Source organism: Myiozetetes cayanensis, unplaced genomic scaffold (assembly GCF_022539395.1).
Source record: "Myiozetetes cayanensis isolate MyiCay16 unplaced genomic scaffold, myiCay2020 scf1, whole genome shotgun sequence".
NCBI classification, from domain to species: Eukaryota; Metazoa; Chordata; class Aves; order Passeriformes; family Tyrannidae; genus Myiozetetes; species Myiozetetes cayanensis.
This window is the reverse complement of record NW_026086604.1, coordinates 147396327-147419717: the sequence shown is the minus strand read 5'-3', so window position 1 is coordinate 147419717 and position 23391 is coordinate 147396327. Positions and strand designations below refer to the sequence as shown.

At 43.2% G+C, this 23391-nt stretch overlaps 1 protein-coding gene across 3 annotated transcripts in view; it reads left to right on the top strand.

Annotated features, from left to right (window-relative positions):
* CRHR2 (corticotropin releasing hormone receptor 2) overlaps nucleotides 1–23391 on the top strand; it is a 138448-nt gene that overhangs the window by 30639 nt on the left and 84418 nt on the right. For 2 of the 3 annotated variants that reach the window (XM_050320801.1, XM_050320800.1), the window contains exon 3: nucleotides 11555–11674. In XM_050320801.1, coding sequence (XP_050176758.1) covers nucleotides 11555–11674 — 120 coding nt within the window. Of the gene's footprint in view, nucleotides 1–11007; nucleotides 11409–11554; nucleotides 11675–23391 lie in introns of those variants that run through there. The other variant, XM_050320808.1, reaches the window with a different exon arrangement.

The window sequence follows — 23391 nt, the reverse complement described above, 5'->3', positions numbered from 1 at the left end:
CAGGGGAGCAATAAGTTGGAAATCAGCTGGCAGGGGGCTGAAGACGCACTTAGTTGAAAAATGGATTGAGTTGTGCAGTGATTTCAGGGTGAAAGGATGCGGTGGGAGGAGGAATGGGTGGTGAGGGAAGACTTTGTCCACCTCAAACCCACACTCTCCTGTGCAGTTGATAACCTTATGCATAAAAAGAAATCTTCTGTTCAGGGAAATTGATCTCTTACTGTAGCAGCACTTTTTTTGCTGCTGAAGAAGGGGCAGAAAAATGCATTTTTTTTTTTTCCTCACGCAGATCTTTGTGTGAACCAGAGAACTCTCCGGTTTTGACCTTGCATTCGGGTAACTGCAAACGGGTTTTCTTTTGTAAGGTTTCTAAACTCAATCAGAAGTTTCTTTTGCAGTAATGAAGAATTAGGAGAGCCCTCCAGTGGCCAAGAGAGAGCTGTGAGCGTTGCTTTGGCAGAGAACCAGGCTGGAAAACAGGGGGAGAAATATGGGCTGCATATTTCAAAGGTAGTAACTTCCAGCCCTGTTAGGGGGTAACTTGTACCCTGCTTACATCAGTCCTTGGATCCAGAAGAATTTCACAGCACTCGACAAACTCTCTGAGTGAAATAGTGTGTATTAATTCCTTCCTCACTTCTGTCTAGAAAGAGCTATTTGCACAAAGGGGATAAACTTTAGGGATAAACTAATAGCTTTTATATTTAATAACTTTACAGGAAATGAAAATGAAGAGAACTTGGTCCACACAGAAGTAATTATTAGTATTTATAATGCAATAACTGCAGAAAAACCTCTTCACAAGAAAAAAAAAATTATTATTATTATTTCTTCATTCCATAGCCCCCAAAGGCAAAGCTGTGCTGACCAGGTGCTTGTTCCGTGCAATATTGCTGTAAATGATGGTTCTGATGATGTTATTAGCTGGGGAAGGGAAGAAATGCTGGAAAATAACACCTTTTCCAGGCATCAATCTGCAGATTTTGACACCTTCTTTCAATAACTGGCAGTTAGCAACCTCCTGAGTGGCCACTCTGGCTGGAGGAAGGAGATTTCAGAAGGTTAACGAGGAGATTTGATGAGTCCAGAAGAGAAGCAGCACTTGCTCAGCAATAAAATGTTATCTTCCCTTTGCAGTTGAGTGTGAGAGCATGTGGATGACAAAATGTTTAATCAGAGTGTTACATGTTTTCCCCAAACTCTTCCTTTAATATTCATGCAGTTTACCAAATAGGAAACACATTAGCACATCATGGGAAAAGAAACCCAGCTGTGCTGTCAAGAAGATTGGAAGTGCCACACTTCCCAGGATTAATTTTTTTTGCTGCACCTGTTATTAAAAGATCTATCATAATATCAGCTACTTGATGACAATTGCGTGTGTTTTACATCTATACTGAAATAAATCTGTTTTAATGTTGGTGCTTATTTCAATTTTCCACTTTTTTTGCATTGAATTCTTCGGGATTGATCTTCGGGTTTTTTTTTTTTTTTAAATCCACTGTAACCAATGCTGATATAACTGGTTATAAAAAAAAAAAACCAAACAATGCTGATGTAAGCAGTTATATATCGAGACCTCCATATCTAAAGTCTTGATAGGAACAGAAAGAAAATTGGGGTCTGAGGCTTTAAAATGTTTTCCAAGGTTTATACTTTCACTGTCAAAGTTCTTCCCCATAAAATTGATGCAGTCAATTTACAGGTGGATCAAAATGAATGTTTAAAATAACAAGATTCTATAAACTTTATATAAGATCAATAAAATTCAAAGAAATACAGTATTTGGACAAATAGGTGTGCATTTCAACCAAAAGAGCAATAAAGTCCCAGTTTTCAATTTCTGCCTAACATGTATAGATGACTCCAATACCCATCTCAGATATGGGATGTGTTGGCAAGGGAGAGCTCTGTCCAAAATACAAATGGATCTCAAATGTATCTTGGGCTGAATTACGAAGTAGAATATCTAAGAGTGATAAACTTGAAGAAGATATTTGTCTCTAAATTAAATGAATCATCATTCTCTGAAAGTGGCCATTTCCCTGGAGACTGTTAAAGAGCCTGGATACCTGGTTTAGTCTAGACACCCAAATTTTAGGTGTCTGAAATGAGGTGAGATGAATCTCTCTGCCACTGTAGACCTCTTAAATATCCAGCTCTAGCTCTGTAAGGTACCTGAGGTGCCCTTTCACTGCAGAATTAGAAATATTGGCCCTGGTGCTAAAAAGGTCAAAGGGTGTTCAGTCAAGGTAGGTGGGAGATCTGGAGAGGGGTAGGTGGGTTTTTTATCCTGGGATGTATCCAAAATTATGTAAGGTCACTGATTCCAGACACAGGCACAAACAATGCTGCAGAGTTACTGTTCTTACATCCACTCTGTTCTTCTGGGGCTGCAAACATGTGGCAGCAGTTTGAAAATCACAAATCAGGGCTTTATCACATTCTTTTTCCTCAGTTGTCATGGCCATGACAATACTATGACAATCCATTTTCATGCCTAATCGTTCCAGCTCGTGTCTGGTGTGACTGGCCCCTACCTCACTATGTGTTACAGAATAATGAGTTTGAGAACTGTTGCCTCACTTGAAGTCAGTATCCTGCTCATGATTCCTTCCACTTGAATTTCCAGGCTTTTTTCTCTGGAGTTTGCTGAGTGTCCAGGAGCCCTTCTGTAAATAAGGTGGCTGGAAGAGAGATAGTGTTTGCATTGTATTGATTTCCTCTGGTAAATAATTACATTAAATTTAAGACATGCTAAACATAATGATATGCTGCTAACATTGTGATAGTCCTGTCCTAACAGGACATTTCTGTTCTCTTTATTCCTGACGTGTTTAATTTAAAATATTTTTGTGTGATCTCCCATGAAATGATAGGCTCAAATTCATGGGGTGACAGTTGCCAAATGCTTCGGGGATGCAAGGTGCTGTGGGATCAGCAAACAGTTTGATCTTTGTTCTAGGCATCTGGAACGGGACTAATTTGATTAATGCAGACATCTACATCAATCCAGGTTGTTATATGTTCCTCGAACAGACAGTAAAGGTTTACTCAGTGTTCAAGCTGAGGACAAAACCAATTTCATCAGTGGGTCAACTGAATCACATTGCAAAAGTTCTGATTTCTTTCTGCTGGCTGCAAACCTCGGTGATTGGCATCTCTGGAGACATTTGCACTGGAGAAACCGTGAGACACGTGACGTGTCCTGAATTTGTTTCCTCTCTGAGAGGGTGTGATAAGCATAACAGTTCAACCAAGAGAAGAAAACTGTCAGGAAAGCTTCAGTTCCCCTACCACTGAAAGCTGCTACTCGGGCTACTCTTTATGTTTTAGGAGGTTTCCCACATTTCTGAAGGATTAAAGATCTATTATGTGGAGTAAAACCTAAGTAATAATAGTGACAGACTCTCCCTAGTGACGTGTTCATGGTGGGATTCTTCCTTTTTGTGAAGATCCAGGTTTTGCTCAGCCCAATATCCAGTAGACTGAGTGGAGATGCACAGTAGAAGACAAGTGCTTATAAGAAAATTTGCTGTTTCTGCTTCTTGTCAAGTTTAACAGTTGTGAGGCATTTGGGATTTAGAGGAGCAGAGTGCACTGATACTGTCCTGCCATCTGCAATTCAGATTAAGCCTCCAAGATTGTGTGCTCATGCATAAATATCTTCAAGTGAGTTCTGATTAGTCCTCGTAATCAGTGGGTATCTGAGGCTCTGGTTGCTTGGACACAGGTGTCACAGAACATTTGAGATGCCTGAGGATGAAATGTCTGGCCTCTGGCTGCTGCTTCAGAAGGGGTGACTCTTCCCTAGTCCTGAGTTCATCTACCAGCCTCGTGTGGCTATTCCAGGTATGCAGGTCACGTACTTCTGGGCGGTGGAATCGAAGTCCAGATCCTTCTTGCCTATAATGGCAGCAGAAATAACTCAGAGTCATCAGCAGAGAGTCAAAACAACCTGAGAGCTGGCAAATCTGCAGTGTTTGAGTCTCTTGCAGATCCTGGATTCCACACCTGGGATGGGCAGAGATGCCCAAAAAAAATTACATAAGCCACAAACCCAGGTTTGCAAAGCCAGGCTGATGATACTCCCCAAAAAAACCAAGCAAATATGAGTCCCATGCTGTGTGCTGGGCAGTGAAGGCAAAGCCCATAACCCAAAGGTTAGCATGATCATGTGTTTCTTCTATCTCTTCCTCTGCCTTCTGGGCTACATGATGTTTCAAAGACAGTTATCATGCAGTGTCTGTGTGTTCTCAGAGGAAACGGGGGATTGACTTCTGAACATTTGATTACCTTCTGCCTTTTCTTTCTGTGCATCCTCCCAACTCACGATGCACGTCACGACTACTCAGATCTTCCCAGCGTGCACTGAAAGTCAGCACAACAAAGCAAAGTGGGAGGCAGCAAAAAGCAAAAGCTTGACTGGCGTATCCTGTATTAAGTGACAAGAAATCTTGTTGCCTAATGTGTTCTGAGGGGGGGAGAACAGGGCAAGGCCCCTGGTTCTTTACATCTCATTTGGCAATGGTCCCATTGTACGTAACAGAGAGAGAGCAGGACGAATGAGGCACATCATCGTGGTCATCATTTCTTCAGATGTGACCTGAGCCCCCCTGGTTTTTTTTCTACTTTTTGTGCTTGTGCTGTAAACAGAGGAGCAGGCATACATAAATATATAAAATGTTTTGTGTTCCTGGATGTCAGCGCTGACCCTGAATTTGACCGTGTATAAAATCACAGTTATTCTGGAACGTTTCTGCATTCTTACACAATAGATGATGCTCTGCACATTCATCCAAAACACCTCACTTCAAGAAAAATAACTTTGGCAGTTCATTAGTGTGTCAAGGTTGGTTCTTTTGTGAGTTCTTGAAACCTCCCTGTGATGTCTCATCGTTTGTCACATGTAACATGATTCAGTTGTACAGGTTTTATGGCTGTAGAGAAGGACAAGTGTATTAATGTGCCCAAAGAAATATATTGATGTGTAGCTACAAGCCTTTTATTATTTATGCTTCTGAATCTTTTTACACCCCCAGTAAATATTTTCTAACATCAGTGAAGCTGCGAAGATTTATCACCACAGAACCTGCGTTTATTAATTTTATCTTTGCTCACTAGAGTCATTCCCAGCAATAAAGGATGTCTCCTGTTTGTAACAAATGGGTCAATCAACTGAAACAAAGATCTGTATTTATCTCTGTCTAATCTTCCTCTCCACATACAACAATTTGCAACTCTGCACATTCTGTGTAAATCTCAAGTACAGGCAGTAAGGACCAGATTAGAAGTGCAGTTCTCAGTTTGAGAAGGGTTTTTTTTTGGCAGTCTACTCCCACACCAGAGTGCAATTTGTGGTGGAAAGCCACAGTGTGGCAAAGACAGCCATATCTGACATTCCCATGGCAGCTCTGGAGCTGTACTGTCTGTGGAGATCTTTAAGCTGTCCTCAGTCTCTTGCTGCTTGAATTCTCTTGCTCCCTGTGGTCTGAGGGCTGTCCTGTTCCCACTCTGAAACTTCTGTTTGCATCCCTTGCCAGCATACCTGGAATGGGAAGGGAAGATAAATATTCTACCAGATAATGGTCGTGTTGTCCTTGCATTTGAAAGTGCAGTCAGCTCAGCCCAGTTTTGCAGTGCATGTTGAGAAGGAGGGCCTTCAAGTTTTTGGTTCAGAAGCCACTTTGGTAAATTAGTACCTTCCTTTAGGTGTATGGTCTTGCATTCCTTACCGAGCTGAACAGTCCCTCTGACTTCAAAGTCAGATGCTGAAAGGTGATTGCTATAATCAAGGATTACAAGGGAACACATTTAAAACATAAAATGAAGATGGTAAAAGGCTTGCTCTGACATTTGAAACCCTCCTGCCTCATATTTAGAGGTAACAAAAATGTAGTGGTAGAGACAGAGGCAGAGGGAGGCACTAAACTCCAAACCAGAGACAGCTGGGATGAATGAGCAATTAGTTGATGACCCTGTATTTCTGCCATCAAGCTTAATTCTGCCTCTTGATTGTCGTCTAAGGATTTAAAGTCTTCATTTCTACAAATATGAGAGGTGTTTCTCCTTCCTCCTCTTCGTTCTCCATCTTTCTCTCTGTCCCTCAATCTTCCATCAAAAGGAGGGTAGTGAATATTTTATTTGAGATGTACCTGAGTCTTTCCCTCACTGAGGGTGTGATAAACATAACAAAGTTTATCACTTTAGGACAAGAGGGCATGGGCTTAAGCTCTGCCAGGGGAGTTTTAGGTTGGATATTAGAAAGAAGTTCTTTACAGAGAGTGATCAGGCATTGGAATTGCTTGCCCAGAGAGGTGGTGGATTCACCATCTCTGGAGGTTTTTAAGATGAGGCTGGATATGGCACTGAGTGCCATGATCCAGTAATCACAGTGGGGTTGGATCAAGGGTTGGACTTGATGATCTCAGAGGTCTCTTCCAACCCAGTTAATTCTATGATTCTATGACTGTGTTAACAGACCAATTTATAATGTTAAGTGATGAGTACGGATGTGGATTTACCTGGATTAAAAGAAAGACACCTAAAAAGCCACCACTGGGACCACGACTCCACGTGATACTTCCATGTTGATAAGATAAAAATCCTGAAAGCCAGTGATGCTGTAGCACAAGGGGTTTGGTGTAACCAGGTTGTTCTACAGACCACGGGCATTTCTTGCCCTGAGCCTTCTGCCCAGAGCAGAAGAGATGGGGGACTGGAAAAGCAGGAGCTCTTCACATCAATGGACAGAGAACATGAATGATGGAACAGTCCTGTAGTGGAGAGAACTGGTGCTTTTTTTTTTGGGTTTTGTTTTTTTGTGGTTTTTTGTTTGTTTTTTTCGTGTGTGTGTGTTTTTTTGGTTTTTTGTTGTTGTTTTTTGTTGTTGTTTTTTGTTTTGGGGGTTTTGTTGTTGTTGGGTTTTTGTTGGTTTTTTTTTGTTTTATTTTTGGATGTTTTGTTTGTTTGTTTGTTTTAGGGCTTTTTTCTTTTCCCCTTTTTTTCTTTTTTCCCCAGTACTCATCCTGGATATTGAAATATGCAGTGGTCACTTGATCTTGTGGCAGTTGAGTGTCTGAGGAGGAGAGGTCCCTCTGGCAGACACGAGCAGGCAGCAGCCACCCAGTTGTGGAGGTACTTCCACCCTCCCCAAAAATGTATGATGGTGCTGCCTGAGTCTGCACAGAGCTGAGTTTGGGTGTTACTGGTTAAACAGCACAACGTCACCCTGGTTAGCCACTGTTAGCAGGGCAAACTGAAAGCTGTGCTCTGGCTAATTCTATCAGCTGTGGCTTGGATTGGGTGGAAGATGAGGAAACCAGCTGCGTAGCAGTGGCGAGGGCTGGCACTCAAAGGTTTCCATCGCCATTTATGAGCAGAGCTCACTGCTTTCCTAGAAGAGCTGGAGGTCACTTTTTAATATCTCTTCTGCAAAAGAGCCCTGCTGAGCTGGGCATGTGTTGACACGTTTATCTGTGTGTCTTGCTCACCTCCAGAACCTTGCGTGTTCAGGTGTTCTCATGCAGATGGGTCGTGAGTTTGTCTTGCAGACACACCCAAACAAATACCACCACACAGGATCAAAACCACCTTTAACTTAACAAAGTTCTTCTGCCTGCCAGGCACAGATTTCTTGGGATGCTCAGTGATTTCTAAGGCAGATCTCTGCTGCCTACTGCCCAGCAAGACCTAGTGGTGATTTCTATGATGTGCACCGTGGAAGGGTGTTGCATTAGCAGAGGATCAGCAGCTACAGTATTTCTGTCAATCTTTCATTTAATTGCACTTGCTTCTGGTATAAAGAACAACATTTTTCACAGTCACATGAGTCAAACTGACATGGTCAGGGTTTGACCAGACCCAGTCAGAAGGAAACTTTGATGGAGTGGTTAATTGTAACCAGGGAAAGCTGCAAAAGCAGCTTTTCATTAAGAGGTTCCACTAGAACTGGTAAGGGATTATTAGAGAATGGTGCTAATTTGTGCAGTGATAAACAATAAATAATTTTCTTCATTCACACTTACTCCTGGATTATTTGTTCGTCCCCTCTCTATTTACTTTTGGAGTGGGGTTTTTTTGTTTATTAAATATGTGGAACCCAGTAGTATTATCTGTATGATACATACTGCTCCTGATTTTCTAAAGTTTGAACTAAAAAGATGGAGGGAATAATCAGTTTAGATCAAAGATTTTCTAGCTCTTCCCACTTGAATGAAGAAATTATTCTCTTAGTCCTGAAAAAACATTTAGTTTAATTCAGGACTATTGTTTCAGGTGTTAACCGCTATAAAGAACAAACTTGAAATGAAAACCAGCTCAGTGTTCAACTCTGTAATAATTTAGCCATTTGAAAAATCCTCAAGTGTTTGTGCTGGAAAATACAGGGCAGCATGTAGGAACGTGAAACATGGACCAAATTTAAAAGTAGTTGCCTTTTTTTTTTTTTTTTTGAAACTGCCTTTCTTTTTGTAGTTTATTAAGTGATGTATTCCTCCAAAAATTCAGGAAACTCTAGTGCTCAAAGCCTCCAACCAAGATTTTGATTCCAGCGTGCAGCACAAACTGTGTGTGAAAATAGACAGAGCAGGCAGTAGGTGAGAAAGGAAGACTTTTGGCCAGACTGTGTGATTTTTCTCCTACAGAGAGGCAGCAGAAGCAGAAAAAAATAATCTTACCAACATCCTGGAGCAGAGCCTTACTCACTGCTCAGTTCTGCCTCAATGGGAATGGCCACTGGGCTCGGTGATGCCATTGGGCACCTTCAAATGCTCAAAGATCTCAAATCCATCACAAAGAGGCTCTGCTTGAGGAAAAAAAAGGAATTTTTTGAACTCAGCTGCACTGTCAGGAAGGAGAAAAGAAAGCTGAAGTGTAGAGTTGAGGATACTTGGTGGGATTAGATGTCTGTGAATTGCTTAAAGGTTTAGAGCACCCTTTATCCTCTGCTCCTGAAAAGTTCCAAAAATAGGGTTTTCTCCTCAAAACCCCATTTAAAGACAACCAGTATGTTGGTGGTGGTGGTCATGTTGCAGGAATGATGCTAAAGAAGTTTTCTCTCCTGCTTTTGGAGATTGGAGATGTGTGGGACAAAGAGATCTAGCAGTGTGTTTAGAAGAGTTCATTTCTTGCAATTGAGATTTCTCAAGAGGGGTTGCAGTTTTGGGAACATTCACTTGGGAAGGAAATCATGGCTCCAGAGAGAGAAACAGATGCATTCCCTTGCCTCAGAATATCACACTGTCTAGAGAGTTAGTGCACTTGTTATGTTTGTGGGTTTTTACATGTTTAAAACAAAAATACTCATCCCAAACCCACATTTGCACTCCTCCCCTCTCTGCCATTGCAATCTGAAAATGTTAAAAAAAATCTCCAGATTCCCAGATGGCAAAATAACATCCTGGCTAGTTCTCTCCTCAGTGCATGTTGTTAATTTATTTGTTGTTCTAACCCAGTTATTTTTTTTATTTTTCCTCTCTTTGGATGCCACAATTCTTTTGGTCCTTCAAAAGAATAAAGCCCTTCCATCTTAAATATGAATAAAGGGGAAGTCCAGGCCATTGCAGAGTGGGAGACAGATGTTGTAGGAAGTGCTGTACCACTGCTTTGATCTCAGTGTAAGCACCATGTCCATTCTAAAGCTGAGAACACAGACTGAAACAGTTTATTTCTGGATGCATTTCTTTCTGTCAAAGCTTCTTTATTGTCCTTGCCTTCTGTTTCCACATTCATCTCTGCTACTGCCATATAACTTACCTTCCTTTACTCCTTTATAGATATATAAGGGAGTAAATAGAACTCAGTGTTCTATTTGCTTCTGAATTGTGATCCTAAATGATCCTCCTTAGCAAGCTCTGAACACTTCTGGGGTTTTTTGATAATTTCCTTATATCCTGATGTAGCAAGTCAGAAAGGCTGGTTAGGTCTCAGCTGCTCTTCAGCATGTCCCAGAGTGCAGAACTTCACCCAGTTCTTACTTCAGTGAGCTTTGATTCCCCAGAAGATGACCAACCATCTGGGCAGCTCCCTCCAGACTTCTTCTCATCTTTCCCCTTCTCATCCTGTTCCATATTGACCTCAGTTTGTCAAGCCCTTTGCTCTTCCCTTTTTCCCCAGTCTGGGCGCTCATCCTTTCTGAAAACCTCACTCCTTCCTACCAGTGGAAAATGAGAGACTGTCCTGTCTTTTCCTCCTTGTCCCCTGAATGATCCATGTGTGGCTCCAAAACTCTCCTCTTCTCTCCATGCCCTGCCCTGCTCTCCTGTCCACCCCATCCCACCTGTGTGAGCAGCTCTAAGATGTGTTGCCCCTGTGCCTTCTCCCAGGCTGGGTTCCCAACCCTTCTCTACTCTCTCCACTCTGCCTCTTCTGTGGGTTGTTACTCCAGATTCCTTTTTTCCAGATCAGGTTGGACGGGGCTTGGAGCAACCTGGTCTAGTGGAAGGTGTCCCTGCCCATGGCAGGGGGTTGGAATGAGATGGTCCTTAAGGTTCTTTCCCACCCAAACCTTCTGTGATTCTATGATTACTCCAGATTCCTTTCTTCCAACACCTCCCTTCTGTCTCCCATCTCCCTCATCCCAGCTTTTTATTATTTCTCTTTCTTCTCAAGGCCTGTGGGATCCTTTCTCAAGGATCCTGTACTGCAGCTGCTGGACTATGTCCCTTCCTCCCCCTTCCCTGTCCAAGCATCTCTGTTCATCCTCAGTTCCACGCAGTGGAGGCAGGAATTGCTTCGCTCCACAAAAAGCCGGAGGAGTTCTATTGCTCTGATGGCTTTTCCTGTTCTCCCTGGCTTCAGTCTGCGAGCGAGTATTTTTGCAAAAGTGCTCATCCCCGGAGCTGACAATAAAACTGCCTCTCTGTGCCTCTGTGTGTGTGTGAGAGAGGCAGAGAGAGAGAGAGAGGGAGGGAGGGAGGGAGGGAGGAAGATCCAGCAATACATCGGTCTGGCAAAGTGAGGCGGCATCGGGGAGCTGCGATTCCAGGGACGCCGGCGAAGAGACGCGAGCCCCTCACTCCGGGCTCAGCCTGATCCCATTGGTTCCCGAGCTGCTGTTTTAAAGAAGGGGAAGAGCTCGGAGGGCTGAACTGCTCAGCCAGACGCAGATTGTGAGCCAAGTTGTCAGCACGCTGCGAGGAAGAGCCTCTCACACACGAGACTGCAGGGTGTCCGCAGCTTGATGTGCGTTTAGTTCCAGAAAGCAAGAGAGGACACACACACACACACCAAAAAAAAATCAGAGAAGGGGGAAGGAGCCTCATCCAGTCCAGCAGTCCCGGGGGGAATAATGGATGTGACCATATCTCAGTTCATCCTAGAAGAATTTGATGTCAACTGCAGCCTCCTGGATCGCTTACAAGAGACTTTTTTAGAGAGTTCCTCAATCCCTTTCCTGGGCTTTGATGGTAGGAAAATGTTACCTGGTGCAGGGCTCGGAAAAGCTTTTGGAGTGCCGGGATTCGGTTTGTTTTGTGATGCGAAGTGTGTCGCTTTTGTGCTTCTCCTCAACTGCTTTCTTTCTCCCTTTCTGTCTCCCTTCCTAACGCCAAAGGTCCCTACTGCAATGCCACCACGGATCAGATCGGGACCTGCTGGCCCAGAACCTCCGCGGGGGAACTGGTGGAGAGACCCTGCCCGGAATTCTTCAATGGGATCAAATACAACACCACGAGTAAGTACAAACTCCTTTCCTTCTCCCGCAGCTCTGGTGCTGAGAAGGTGCCTGGGGAGACCCAAAATATATTTTCCATTAAAAGGAAAAAAAAAAAAAAAAAAAAAAAAAAAGAATTGTTTGTCTGGGAATCAACATTTCCTCCACATTCCAGCCTGTCTATTCAAAATTCCTGCCTGGAATGATGCAGATTTCTCAGAAGCACAGACTTGTGGACACTGTTTCCCCTTTACTTGAGTATATTTAGGCAGATCTGGGGAAAAATATGCTCTGCAGTCTAAGGAGGGTATGTTGTGCTGTGTGTTTGTGCATGTGTAGCCATGTATAGCTGTATAGATGTATTTGTAGCAGTGCTTCAGCCATCTGGATAATTAAAGATCCTCTGGCTCCTCAAGTACTTAAGCTTATCACCTAAGAACTGTATTTTGAGAGGACTGTCCCTTTTTGGGGCTGTTTGTGTGAACAGAGGGGGACAAGCCAGGCTGGAAGTTGTGTGTAACAAACAGGAGGCTGAGGTCTGGAATCTGTTCAGTAACATCATCAGCCACTGGCTGGTGAGGCTGGAGTGGCTGCATCAGCACTGCAAGGGAAACAGGAGAGGAAATTAGGAGGCAAATAATACTCAAAGCAAGGGAGCACGGGGGCTCCTTAGAAATCTCCTGGAACTGGTGCTTTATTCTTCGAGGTAAACAATCCTGATGACTCACTAAAAATTTATTATTCAGGCTGTCAGACCGAGGCACTCATTTCCTTTCCCTTGCCTGTCAATGCTGTTTGGACCTTTCACCGGGAGTTTTAAACGTATTAGTTCCGACTATGTGTACCCATTTGTTTGCCACTCGTTTTTTTCAGACTATTCATTGTGCTTTTTACTGTAGGGACATTTAATTCTCTGTGTTTCTCTGTACTGTTGCTGGGGTGTTGATGGTCTCATTTGCAGGTACTGTTAATTTTGTGGGGCGGGCATTCTCCCTAAGTCCCGTAAAAGAATGACGCTGACATTTTAGGTGTGACTTTTTTAACTTGTTAAGAGTGAATCTATTCTTTGCCCAGCTCCAGGTGTCAAGGGTCAGATAAGTAGCCAAAAGTTTGGTGTATTTGCTGTGTGTAACAGAGCTCTCTGCCAAATTTGCTCTTAGGGACCAGCTTCTGAGAGTTCGAGCAGAGTAAGGAGGTTCACTCAGGGAACTGCAAAATCATCCTCAAGCCCTCTATTCTCTGACCTGTGCTGCTTGCAATAAAATAGGTGGGAACATGGAGGGGGCTTGGTGATGCTGTCTTTGATAAGAGCAGGTATTTCACTACCTTTACAAATCTCAGTTGAGACCAGAATAAATTTTCTGAGGATTAAGTGCAGCTCAGACAAGAGCAAGTGTATCAGAACAGACCTTAAAAGAACAGCCAGAGAGAAGGTACCTCAAACAACTGTGCCTTCTTTTTATTTTTTCATTTCCTTTTTTTGGTGGGGAATATCAGTGTTTCCTTTGCCTGATTTGTGTTTCTCCATAAGGAAAAAAAAAAAAAAAGCATTATGGAGGCTTCCTTATTTATATCATAAACACAGTGAGGAGAATTTAAATGCTTTTCCTATGCATGGAAGAAAAGAAAGTCCTGAGTATCACAATTTGTTTTTATAAACTCTGCTAATGCTTTCAGTAGTTCATGAATGAGCTGATTTAAAGTTCCTCCCTGTTCCTCTCCTTCTCAATGCTGGGTAATGCTTATATTGCAGTGCTAATGTTTCCTTAAATTCTCTGCTCTTAAAACAATGGCATGTTAATTCAATTAAAGGCTGATGCAAATGTATTATTGAAATGCTGAAGCATTATTTTGCCATAGTCTGGGGAAATGGACATTTTCCTCCTTCCAACACAAAATGTGAGTAGTCCTGCTGATGAAATGTATGTGCATGAGTAGTGCCCAGATGCAGTAGAGTATGGAGTGCAATCAAACTAAAATACACTGAAGCCACTGTAGCCAACTTACAGTAGATCTTGGACTCTTCCATTTATGTTGTTCCTCCAAGCTGTAGCTCAGAAAACAAAGGGAAGGATGCCAAAATTTGCTTAATTTGTACGATCTTCGGAATAGCTGGTGATTCAGGCTTGGAAAAGCAGGTTAAATACAGAGGTGCGATCCCTTTGGGAGTTTGAAAGATGTAATTAGAACACATCCAGAGTTCTGGGAATGTCAAATACTGTCATGGCCTGACTACTTGCTTGATTGCACCAAGTTACTTTGTGGGTGATGAGGGGGGGGCCATTTGTAATGAGGCTCGTTGTGCTGAAAATCTCCTCTGTGCACCCTGTGCTGAGGATAAAATAAGCACAGAAAACTGATAAAAGGCGGGAAATGGATCTTGCAAATCTCAGAGGTGAATAATACAGCTCAAAATGAAGGTCTGGTCGGGAGATGGCTTGGATCAACATTAGATTTCTGCCTAGGACATGCAGTGCAGTTTTGTCCTGTTTTGTTTTGCATTTTGATGAGGCAGAGGGAGAAATGATGGTGTGTTTTGTGCTGACTTTTTTTTTTTTTTTGAGAGCAAAATCAGACAAATTTAAAAAAGCACCTTGCAATGTCTTTTTTCTACTAAGGGCTTATCCAGCTCCAGGTTGTAACTCAGCTGGTTATTATACAGTCAGGCATCCTGTGTTTGTGAGCTGCCACCTTCTACGAACTGCAGCATATTTTTACATTGATATTGCACATCTTTGAGTATTTTTTTCTTATTAGAATGTGTATGGAAATTCTGGATCCATTTCAGTGATTTCTTTTTTTGTTTTGGAAATTAGTCTCTCAAATATTCCAAGTCCCCTCCAACTTCCTAAAAGTAGCTCAGCAGCTGGAGGGAATGAACCCCGTGGCATTCCCTGTAAGCGAAAGCTTTTGCATTGTAGACACCAGCAATTCCAGACTGGGAAGTGCCCAAACTGGATGAAAAGCTTTTTCCAGACTCAGGGAAGAACAAGATGCTGATCCATGGCAAAGTTTTGGTCCTCGTGGGGCACCTTATTGTAGTCTCTGAGCACGCAGTGTGTGGAATTCAGGACAAAATGTGACAAAAAGCTTCCTCCACACATCAGCTCATCAAAGGCTTTGGGTGAACCTGCCCTGGCTTCATGTCCATCTCTTCACCTCTCATGCTTTGATGTTTGCTCTAGCTCAGAACCTCTGAGTGCTCAGAGGGGGATTGCTATCAAACCCTGCAATATGCCAGCAAAATTTAATGAAAGAGTATTTGAGGAAAAAAACTTAAGAAAAAGAACTGGTGTCTAAAAAAAAAAATCCCCTTCTGTTTGCCACTCTAGAATAAACTGTTTGTGTAAAATATTTCCATTCCAACTGCAAGAACTTCCCGTGGTGATTTTGTGCCTGTGCCTGTGTTTCTGTGTGTGTCTCTTGGGAACTGCTGAGTGACTCAGATAAGTTTCAGCTGGATTTGTAGAACTAAGTCTGTCAGTCTGTGAGTATTTCCCACCCCTGACACTTTGTTAGTTTGGTGATTTTTTTTTTCCCCCCCTCCTCCCTCTTTATTTGGGAAATAAAGTCACGTTGACAAATCACTCTCTGGTTACCCTGCAGTATGACTGGGGAATGTAGACAAAATGCTCTTTGACCAAGGATCTGAAAATTATGCCCTCCACTTACAAGTTTGCAGTTTTGTAGACAAGCTTATGCATTATTTTCAAAGGAAACAAAAATTAAAACCAACAACAACAACAACAAAAGGAAAAAGTGTCTGTGTTGGTGCAGTGTGTGACTGTGCACTTGTCTCTGCTCAGGTTCTATATTTAGCTAAAAACGACAATAACATTGCTGCCCTCTAGATGTATTTATGCTTTGACAGCGTGAAGCTTTTATTCTTGTTCTAGGAAACAATTCACTCATTAGGATATCCTGAAGCCTGATTAATTCAACAAATGGACTGTAATGAGTCTGGGTTTGTCGCTTGCTAAGAAGTTGTCATACATGCAAACCTGCTACAGGCTGAAGTATGCCCTCATTAGCTCTTTCCCTACAAATTGCACTTTGCAATGGGAAAATCCAGGATTAAATGTTCGCCTGATGGACAAAAAGGCTTGACTTTTGTAGCCTCAGCTGTCTGATTTGAGACTGCAAGCCCTGGTGTAGCAGAAGGGTTGAGACCCATCCGTTGTGGGCTCCTCCCTTGCACTGTGCTGCTCTCAGGCAGGAGCTGGAATCATTGGAAAGTCTCCATCTTGCAGACTAAGACACACAAATCTGGGTATTTCCAAGTATGTGTCAACAGCTAATTCAAGTATTTAAGCTCTAGTACAAGTTACTGGAGGTCTTAACAGTGAATAAAGCCTAAAGAGTTACTCAGCTCAGCCCAGTTCAGCGACCCCTGCGGGAGCTCTGGTGGTATTTGATATGTCCAGGGGTAATTTGCCTGATATCTAGTTCATGTTTCAGAGGGCCCAGGCCTTGTGCAGGTTTGGTTTTTGTCTTCCAGGCCACATAGGTGTTGCAGATGGTCAATGACAACTGGTCTGATGCCCATGTTTAGGCAGCTGAATTCATCCCTGAGTGTCTGTTGAGCTGAACTGAACCCACCCCTGGGGATTGAGATCAGATGCTTCTGTGATCAACAGCAACAAAAGGTCTCTATAGCTCTGCAAATCCCCCTCTCTCTCTCAGTGTAGGAAAGATTTTCAGATGAGTGTTTGGGGTGTTGTGAAAAGCATCCTCACCTTGTCCAGGGACTGTGCTGCTGAAAACAGGCACATAAGCACTGCTAATCCTGCAGGATGGGGATTTTGTTCCTCCTTCCCTACTCCTTGTTCTGAGGGTGTGTGCACCACCCTTTCCTTGGCACTATAACCTGCTAAGAATGATTTGAGAGGGTTGGTACCTGGGCAACTGGACATGGGAGAAAGAGCCACTGGCACAAGTATCACAGTTGTACCTGACATGTCTTAGTACACAATGAAAGAAAAATTCCTGCAGTTCATTGTTGCCTTGTCTTGAACAGAGGGAAATGATCTTTTCTATGCTGATGGAAGAGTGAAGAAGTAAATTAATGCTCTTCTGATTCACATCTCCCCCCTTTTGAAAGGGTTTAAAGAGATGATTTAATTTTTAAAAGAGCAAAATGAGCTAATTTTCATAGGTTAAACAACCATTCTTTCATGGAGATCTAACCTCTGCTGCTCTTCCTTCTGATTAATTATTGTTCAGAGATCTTCTGGAGTGGTGGCTTCAGCCTGCATATAAAACATGACCCTTGCTAGGAAATCATTGGCCCCAGAGCCTTGTTCATGCTCTGTGGGTAAGACCTGTCCTGATAATTCCAGAAATGTGCACTTTTATACATGACTGGCCTATGGACTCAATTAACATTTTCACTTGTGCTCTGTCTCATGTATTTGAGTGTCCTGAGCACTTCTGTTGATCACATTCACATGGCTGACTTTTTCCCCAGAGGTTATTCTGGCTTGATTTCTAAAGGGTGCATTTTTGAAAGCCAAGTCCTCTTGTAAAAAACAGAGACTCCTTAACTCCTGGTGGCCTTTCAGCTTTACTGGAGAGAAATAAAATGCCCATCATGGGCATACATGTGTGTTTTCAGGCTGAAAAACATACTGTGAAGCCCTAAAGCTATTCCCACCTCATCCCTTTTCTGTAACCTTCTTATGTATCCAGAAGGCTTTTATCCCAGTGTTTAAGGACAGAACGAGATTTGGGATAAGGAGAAATGTTTTGTAGCCAATTTTAATTATGAACTCACCAGAAAAAGACTGTAAAAAAAAAAAATAGCCTGCAGCCTTGCAGTAGCCAAGTTTTAGCCATTCTGAGGTGACCAAAACAGTATTTTCATCTAGGGAGTCAGCTTTCATCCCATGAAAGTTAAAGGAAGGAGACAGATGAGAAAAGAAACAAACACAGCAGCGGAAAAAAAAAAAAAAAAGTCCAGAATTAGAATTCTGGAGGAGCAAATAAAACACAATTTTTAAGCTCGTAAAGCTTCTCTCTGAGGAGATCAAATCTGCAGTTGATTAGGTCAGCTTGCCTCCAATAGAGCACAGTACCCAGATTAAGATTTCAACCATCTTTGTTCTTTTTCTCTGTCTGGTTTAGCAAGAGAAGCGCAAAAAGCACACATCTTCCACAAATCCAGCAGTGTGAGGCTCTTGATTTCACTCGTGCACAGATGGGAGAGGCTTCACTTGTTTCCCTTCAAGTTTTTCTTCTTATGTTCTTTCCATTGTGAAGCACAATTCATGGTATGAGATCGCTCTGACTTTGCAGTTTGGGAGAAAGAAGAGTGATGAAAACAATATTTAAGAGGAGGAACGTAAAGAACCCCTTTTCTGGCTCCCGCTACTATAATTGTGTGAAGAGTGTGATTTCTTCATTCAGCACAGAATACAAGTAAATTGCATGTAGTAAAATCAGAAGATTGTTAATTTTACTTGAGTAAATGCTCAAGGACCTTTTCTCCAGGTGGTTAAACACTGATAAGGTATTTTCGTTCTTCGCTGGTAAGTTATGAGGTGGCTTTGCTGTGATCCTGTTGTACATGATTGGAATTCCCTTCAGTTTAGCCTTGACTTTTGACTTTCTGACTTCACCCATTTCCCAGAGCCAGGAATTGCTGCTGCTCTACCCCAAGCCTGCCTGATCCTCCTATGAAGTCGATGAGGCCTCAGCAATGACACATCTTGGAGAGGGCTCTTAACCTTGGGCCTTCAGGAGGGTCAGCAAACAACAGGGTTGGCCACGTTATTTTGGAGGCTTCTGTGACTCTTTTCTCTCCCTAAGGCAGCTGCCCCATCCACCTCTCTGGAACCTGAATGAGATGGTGAGCAGTTTTCTAAGCTGACAGCAGCTACCAGCTGGCAGGCAGATGGACTGAGGTTCAGTTCTTCCCACAAGTTCCGAATTAGATGACACTTGCAAAGTCGTGTGCTGCTGGAGCCAGGGGAGGAGTGGAAGAGGGAAATGGCTCAGGAACATATGGGGAAGGGAAAGAATGAAACATATTGCAAAGGGAGACAGAGCAGGAAATCCTCATCTCACCGTGTCAAAATGAGAGGAAAAATCGCACCCGGTTACATCTGGGGCAGGCACTCTCTTATGGATGTGGATTTCTTGTTTTGCTCTGCCTTATGACCCATTTTCCATCCAGCCAAGCTGGATGAGCTCTGAAACCGCGATGGGGAAGGTGGAATCAGGCTGTTCTCGCCAGTCACTGAACACCTGACACTGCCTGCGACTCGCTGGGTTTCAGCGGCTCTTTATTGTCCCAAAACCTCGGGGACGGTGCCACTGAAGGAATGGTCACCCGTAATTCCGCCTCTCAGCCACAGGGTGTCACTTAAAGTGCAGGTAAAGTGAGTGTCCACCGGCATCCGCACTGAGCCACCTGGGGGTGGGAGTGATGGGTGGGGTGGAGAGCGATCCTGGACCTTGCGCTGCTCCACTCGCTGACATCGCTGCCTCTGCAGCTTCCCCGTCCTGCTGGGGGCACACAGAGACTCACTGAGGTGAACTGGGGACAAGGACATGGGGGAGGAAGAGGAGGAGGGTGTTCTGGAAGGGATCCTGCTGTCCTCTCCCTTGTGGAGGGTTACTTGAGAGCAGGTCGCTCCCCGAAGGTGGTTTGTGGTGGTTTTCAGCAGGGCTGCTCTGGAAGCCTGAAGGCAGGGCAGTGCTGAGCTCTGTTCCCAAGCAGGTGTGTGTAACATTAGAAGATGTGGAGCTGTGCAAAGCAGTGGTGAACCAATCCATCAAAGAAGCTGAAGTCGTCGACAAGAATCTGCATTAGGGTGATACGAGGATTCCTCCTCGCTGTACACGCCATGCTCATGGCTGTGCTGCTCACCGTTGCACCACTCTGAAATCTCCTGCCCCAGTGCTGTCCCCTGGCAGGGACTCTCCCTGTTAGATTTTTTCCCTGTGGACCCTCAGGTACTTAACAGGTAGGTGTGTCGCAACAGTGGGGCAGTGCCTTCCCCAGCTGTGAGTGCTCAGCTTGCCTGTTGCTCAAGGGAAGGGTGTTCTGCAGACCAGTTCAGTCCACTGGTCAGATTTAGGTTCTTTAGGTTCCCCTCTGTGTTCTGCCATGACATGGAACTATCATTGCTTTTTATGTAATGGTGAATCTTTGCGAATTCTGTGCCTTGGAAGAACAGAACTTTAAGCATGTCCTGGTCCAAGTGAAGTTCCCAGGCTCTGACAGACTGCAAGACTTTGCTCAAGGTTTTCTGTCTTGTGAAAGGGAAACTTTTATTCAGTTTTAGACCCCAGCACCACTTACTTTTCATCCAGATTAGAATAGGCATTCTTAGTAGCTTGAGAAGCTGATGAGAAATATGGTCTCCTATGGAAATTGGAGGGGAATGCATTTTTAGTAGATATTTTCCTTTTTTTTTTTTTTTTTTCCAGTGCAGTTTCATTCCCCTCAGATGTTATTCTTGGAGTTCATAATTGGTAGCTCTTGGGACAAATTCATAAAATCAATTAAACTCAGTTTTCTTTCTGCTGACTTCTTTCTCTGCAGTGCTGGGAATAACAGGGGGCCAGATGCTGCTCCATATGAGACTTGTGCAGGGAGAAGCAATACTTTGGAGCAAATTATAGGAACAGAAACTCAGTGTTTTTAAAAAAAAAAAACAAACACAAGAAAAATCTCAAATTCTCATTAGGAGTTTTCCCTGGGAAAACAGAAGAAGGAAGAACCTTTCCCAGAGCAGCTGGTGGTTGGAAAACACTGACTATGCTGTGACACAAGAATTAATGCAGTTCCTTATCCTCCTCAGTCATCCAGGGAGCAAAGAGAGATTTGGAAAACAGAAAATGTGTTATGGAAATGAGACAAAGAGAGAAAATAGGAAATTACTTTGCAGGTGCATCATCACCATTTTAACTAAACTTAGACGTGACTTCCTAGGGATTCTTTTTCTCATTTCTAAGAATTTTTATTTAACTCAGTTATTGCTGAATTATGCCAGTAATACCTGAAACATCAGGATTTGTGTATTTCAAAGGGCACCGTGAGCAGTCATTACTTAATTCAGAATCTCCAGACTCACCACATTCCTTGTTGCTTTGCAACCAGAGCAGCTGATGAACAGTTTGGAAGCAGAGGGTGCTTTCAAGGATCTTTGTTTCTGTGCTGATCTTGACACACTGGAACAGCTGAATACTCTGAGTGGAAAACAGTGCAGACAACAGGAGTTTGTTTGGTTGCTGGAAATGGATTTCTAGGTTTCTTAAAAGGAATTTTTTTCTGTCCCAGCAGCAATGGGGGATAGAGAGACCCCTGACTTGGGAAGCCCTTTTTATGGAATCACAGAATATCCTGAGTTGGAAGGGACACACAAGAACCATCAAGTCCAGCTCCTGCCCCTGCACAGGACCGTCCTCAAGAGTCACACCCTGTGCCTGAGAGTGTCATCCAAATGCTCCTTGAGCTCTTGAGGCCAACCACCCTCTGGGGGAAGAACTTCTTTCTAATACCCAACCTGGACCTCCCCTGACACAGCTCCAGGCTATTCCCTCAGGTTCTGTCTCTGGTCACCACAGAGAAGAGACCTTTAAGGGCTCATATTCCTGTTCTGATAACTCCTTGCCTCAGGGTGTGGGTGGTGACACCTTGGGTGGGAAGTTGCAGGGATTTGGACAGTTGTACACCAGTGCTCTGAGTGGTGTGGGAGCCAGGTAACACAGCCACCAGCTCACATGTCCTCTGTAGAGAGAACTCCTTTCATTCTTCCTGGCCAACACTTTGTATTAAAGAAAGCCAGGATCCCATAGATCCACATTTTGGTTAATTTTGTCCCTCTAATCCAATCTTCTGAACTCCCCACTTCACATGAACTCTATGTATAAACTCACCCATTTGCCCCATGACTGTGTCATTATTTAACAAGTGTCTCCCTCCCACCAGGCCTCTCTGAAGATGCACATTTCCACCTGTCAGCCTGAGCTACCCCGTGTCTCAGGAAACCTTCTTTGCAGCACAGAAATCAGAAGGCTTTTGGTTTGTTTTGTTTGAGAGTGAGGGAACAAAGTTCCATTTGGATCTGCCTTCTGTTTCAAAGCCTGCCTCAGAAAGGACAGGGATAAATCCAAATGCAGTTGTGGTGGTTCACTGACTTGTCCAGTTCCAAGGAGAGGCTGTAGCATTTGAACACTGCAGTTTTGCTCCTGCTTTTTCTTTCTTGGGGACAGCTAAAAGATCCCCACAAGGGTCTTTTCATGTAGTTAAGTCATCCTTGTCCACCTAGAAACCCAAACAGCCTGTCTGTTTCATTCTAACCTGTTTTAACCCCTTCATCTCTCCTGTATTCACTGAATGTTTCTCCTGGAAAAAAAAAGGAAATCCAGCAACAGTAATAATAGCAGTTTATTCTCCAGAAGGGCTTTGGTTTATTCTTACAGTGAATGCTGAGGTGAACAGAAGGGTCTCTGAGCTGAACTGCAGAGGTGAGTGTGTCAGAAGAGCACAGACATCACAGCAGTGTGATTCAGTTTATCATGGGAGTATGGAAAATGTTCTCTTGTAACTAGAAATACACTCAGTAATGGCTGGATTTTTCAGCTGTTACTGAAGTGTTAAGAATTCCCTAGAGATTCCTATTCTCTGTTAGATCTCAGCTGCAGATCCTTGAGTGAGTGATTCCATCAGCACCTGACCACACTCATTGCAATTACAGGGCTTCAAGAGAATTTGGGGTGTTATTTTTCCATCACTTCTTCAACTGCTTAAATACCTGCATGCCTCCTGTCTGCCTTCAATGCATTCTCTCTGCTGAGCTCTTCATCCAACCCCAGTCTCATTTTCCCAATCCCTGACTAGGCACAGAAGGAACTGTGAATGGGGCAGGTATGAACAAGTCACTGATCCTCTGGGACCGGGTGAAAATTGACTGTGTTCACTCAGCTTCTGGTAAACCTGAGCTCAAATTCACCTTTTGCAATCTCAGGGAAAGACACTAATTTCACTGTGGTAAGTCAGTTACGTGTTTGAGTTTTTAGGTTCATGAGGAGCTTTGAAAACTTCACTCTGATTTTATCAGTTCCTTCTTGAAACGAAGCCTTTCTAGTGATTTTGAGCATGGAGCTAAAGAACTTCTGGCTTTGCTTGCTAAAAAAACCCAACATGGTGTGGCAACATGACGTATTGCAAGTTGGACTAGATGAACTCTCCTGCTCCTTCTAACCAGCATTTCTGTGGCTTTGTTATATCCCTACAGATCTCAAATGGATCCTTTAGTGGACTCCATCATCAAAGTTGTTTGTTTTTCATGGACATCTGTGACATGGCACTTAGTGATGGTGTTTTTTATATGAAGAACTTGTATTACATCTTGTGCAACAGTCCCAGTCGCTTGTTTTGATTCCATTTATCTATTGAACTCTAATATGTAATTTTTCTGCACCATTTTACTTGTTTTAGTTCATCCTTTGCTTGCTTTTAGGGCAATCAAGTGATACTCACGGGGCATTGACCTTTGTCTAGTTGCCATGTTACCTTAATGAAAATCAGCTGGAAAAGGCAGGGCTAATTGCTTTGATTTAATCCCAAAATGTCAGTGACTCACGGATGGCTCATTCAGAAAAGCTGTCTGCTCGAGGTAGAAGGATAAAAATAACTTCCTCGAGATGAAATCAGGCAGCTGAAGTGCTGGAAGTTTCATATCACAGAATCAAGGAATGGTTTGAACTGGAAGGGGCCTGCCTGAAAG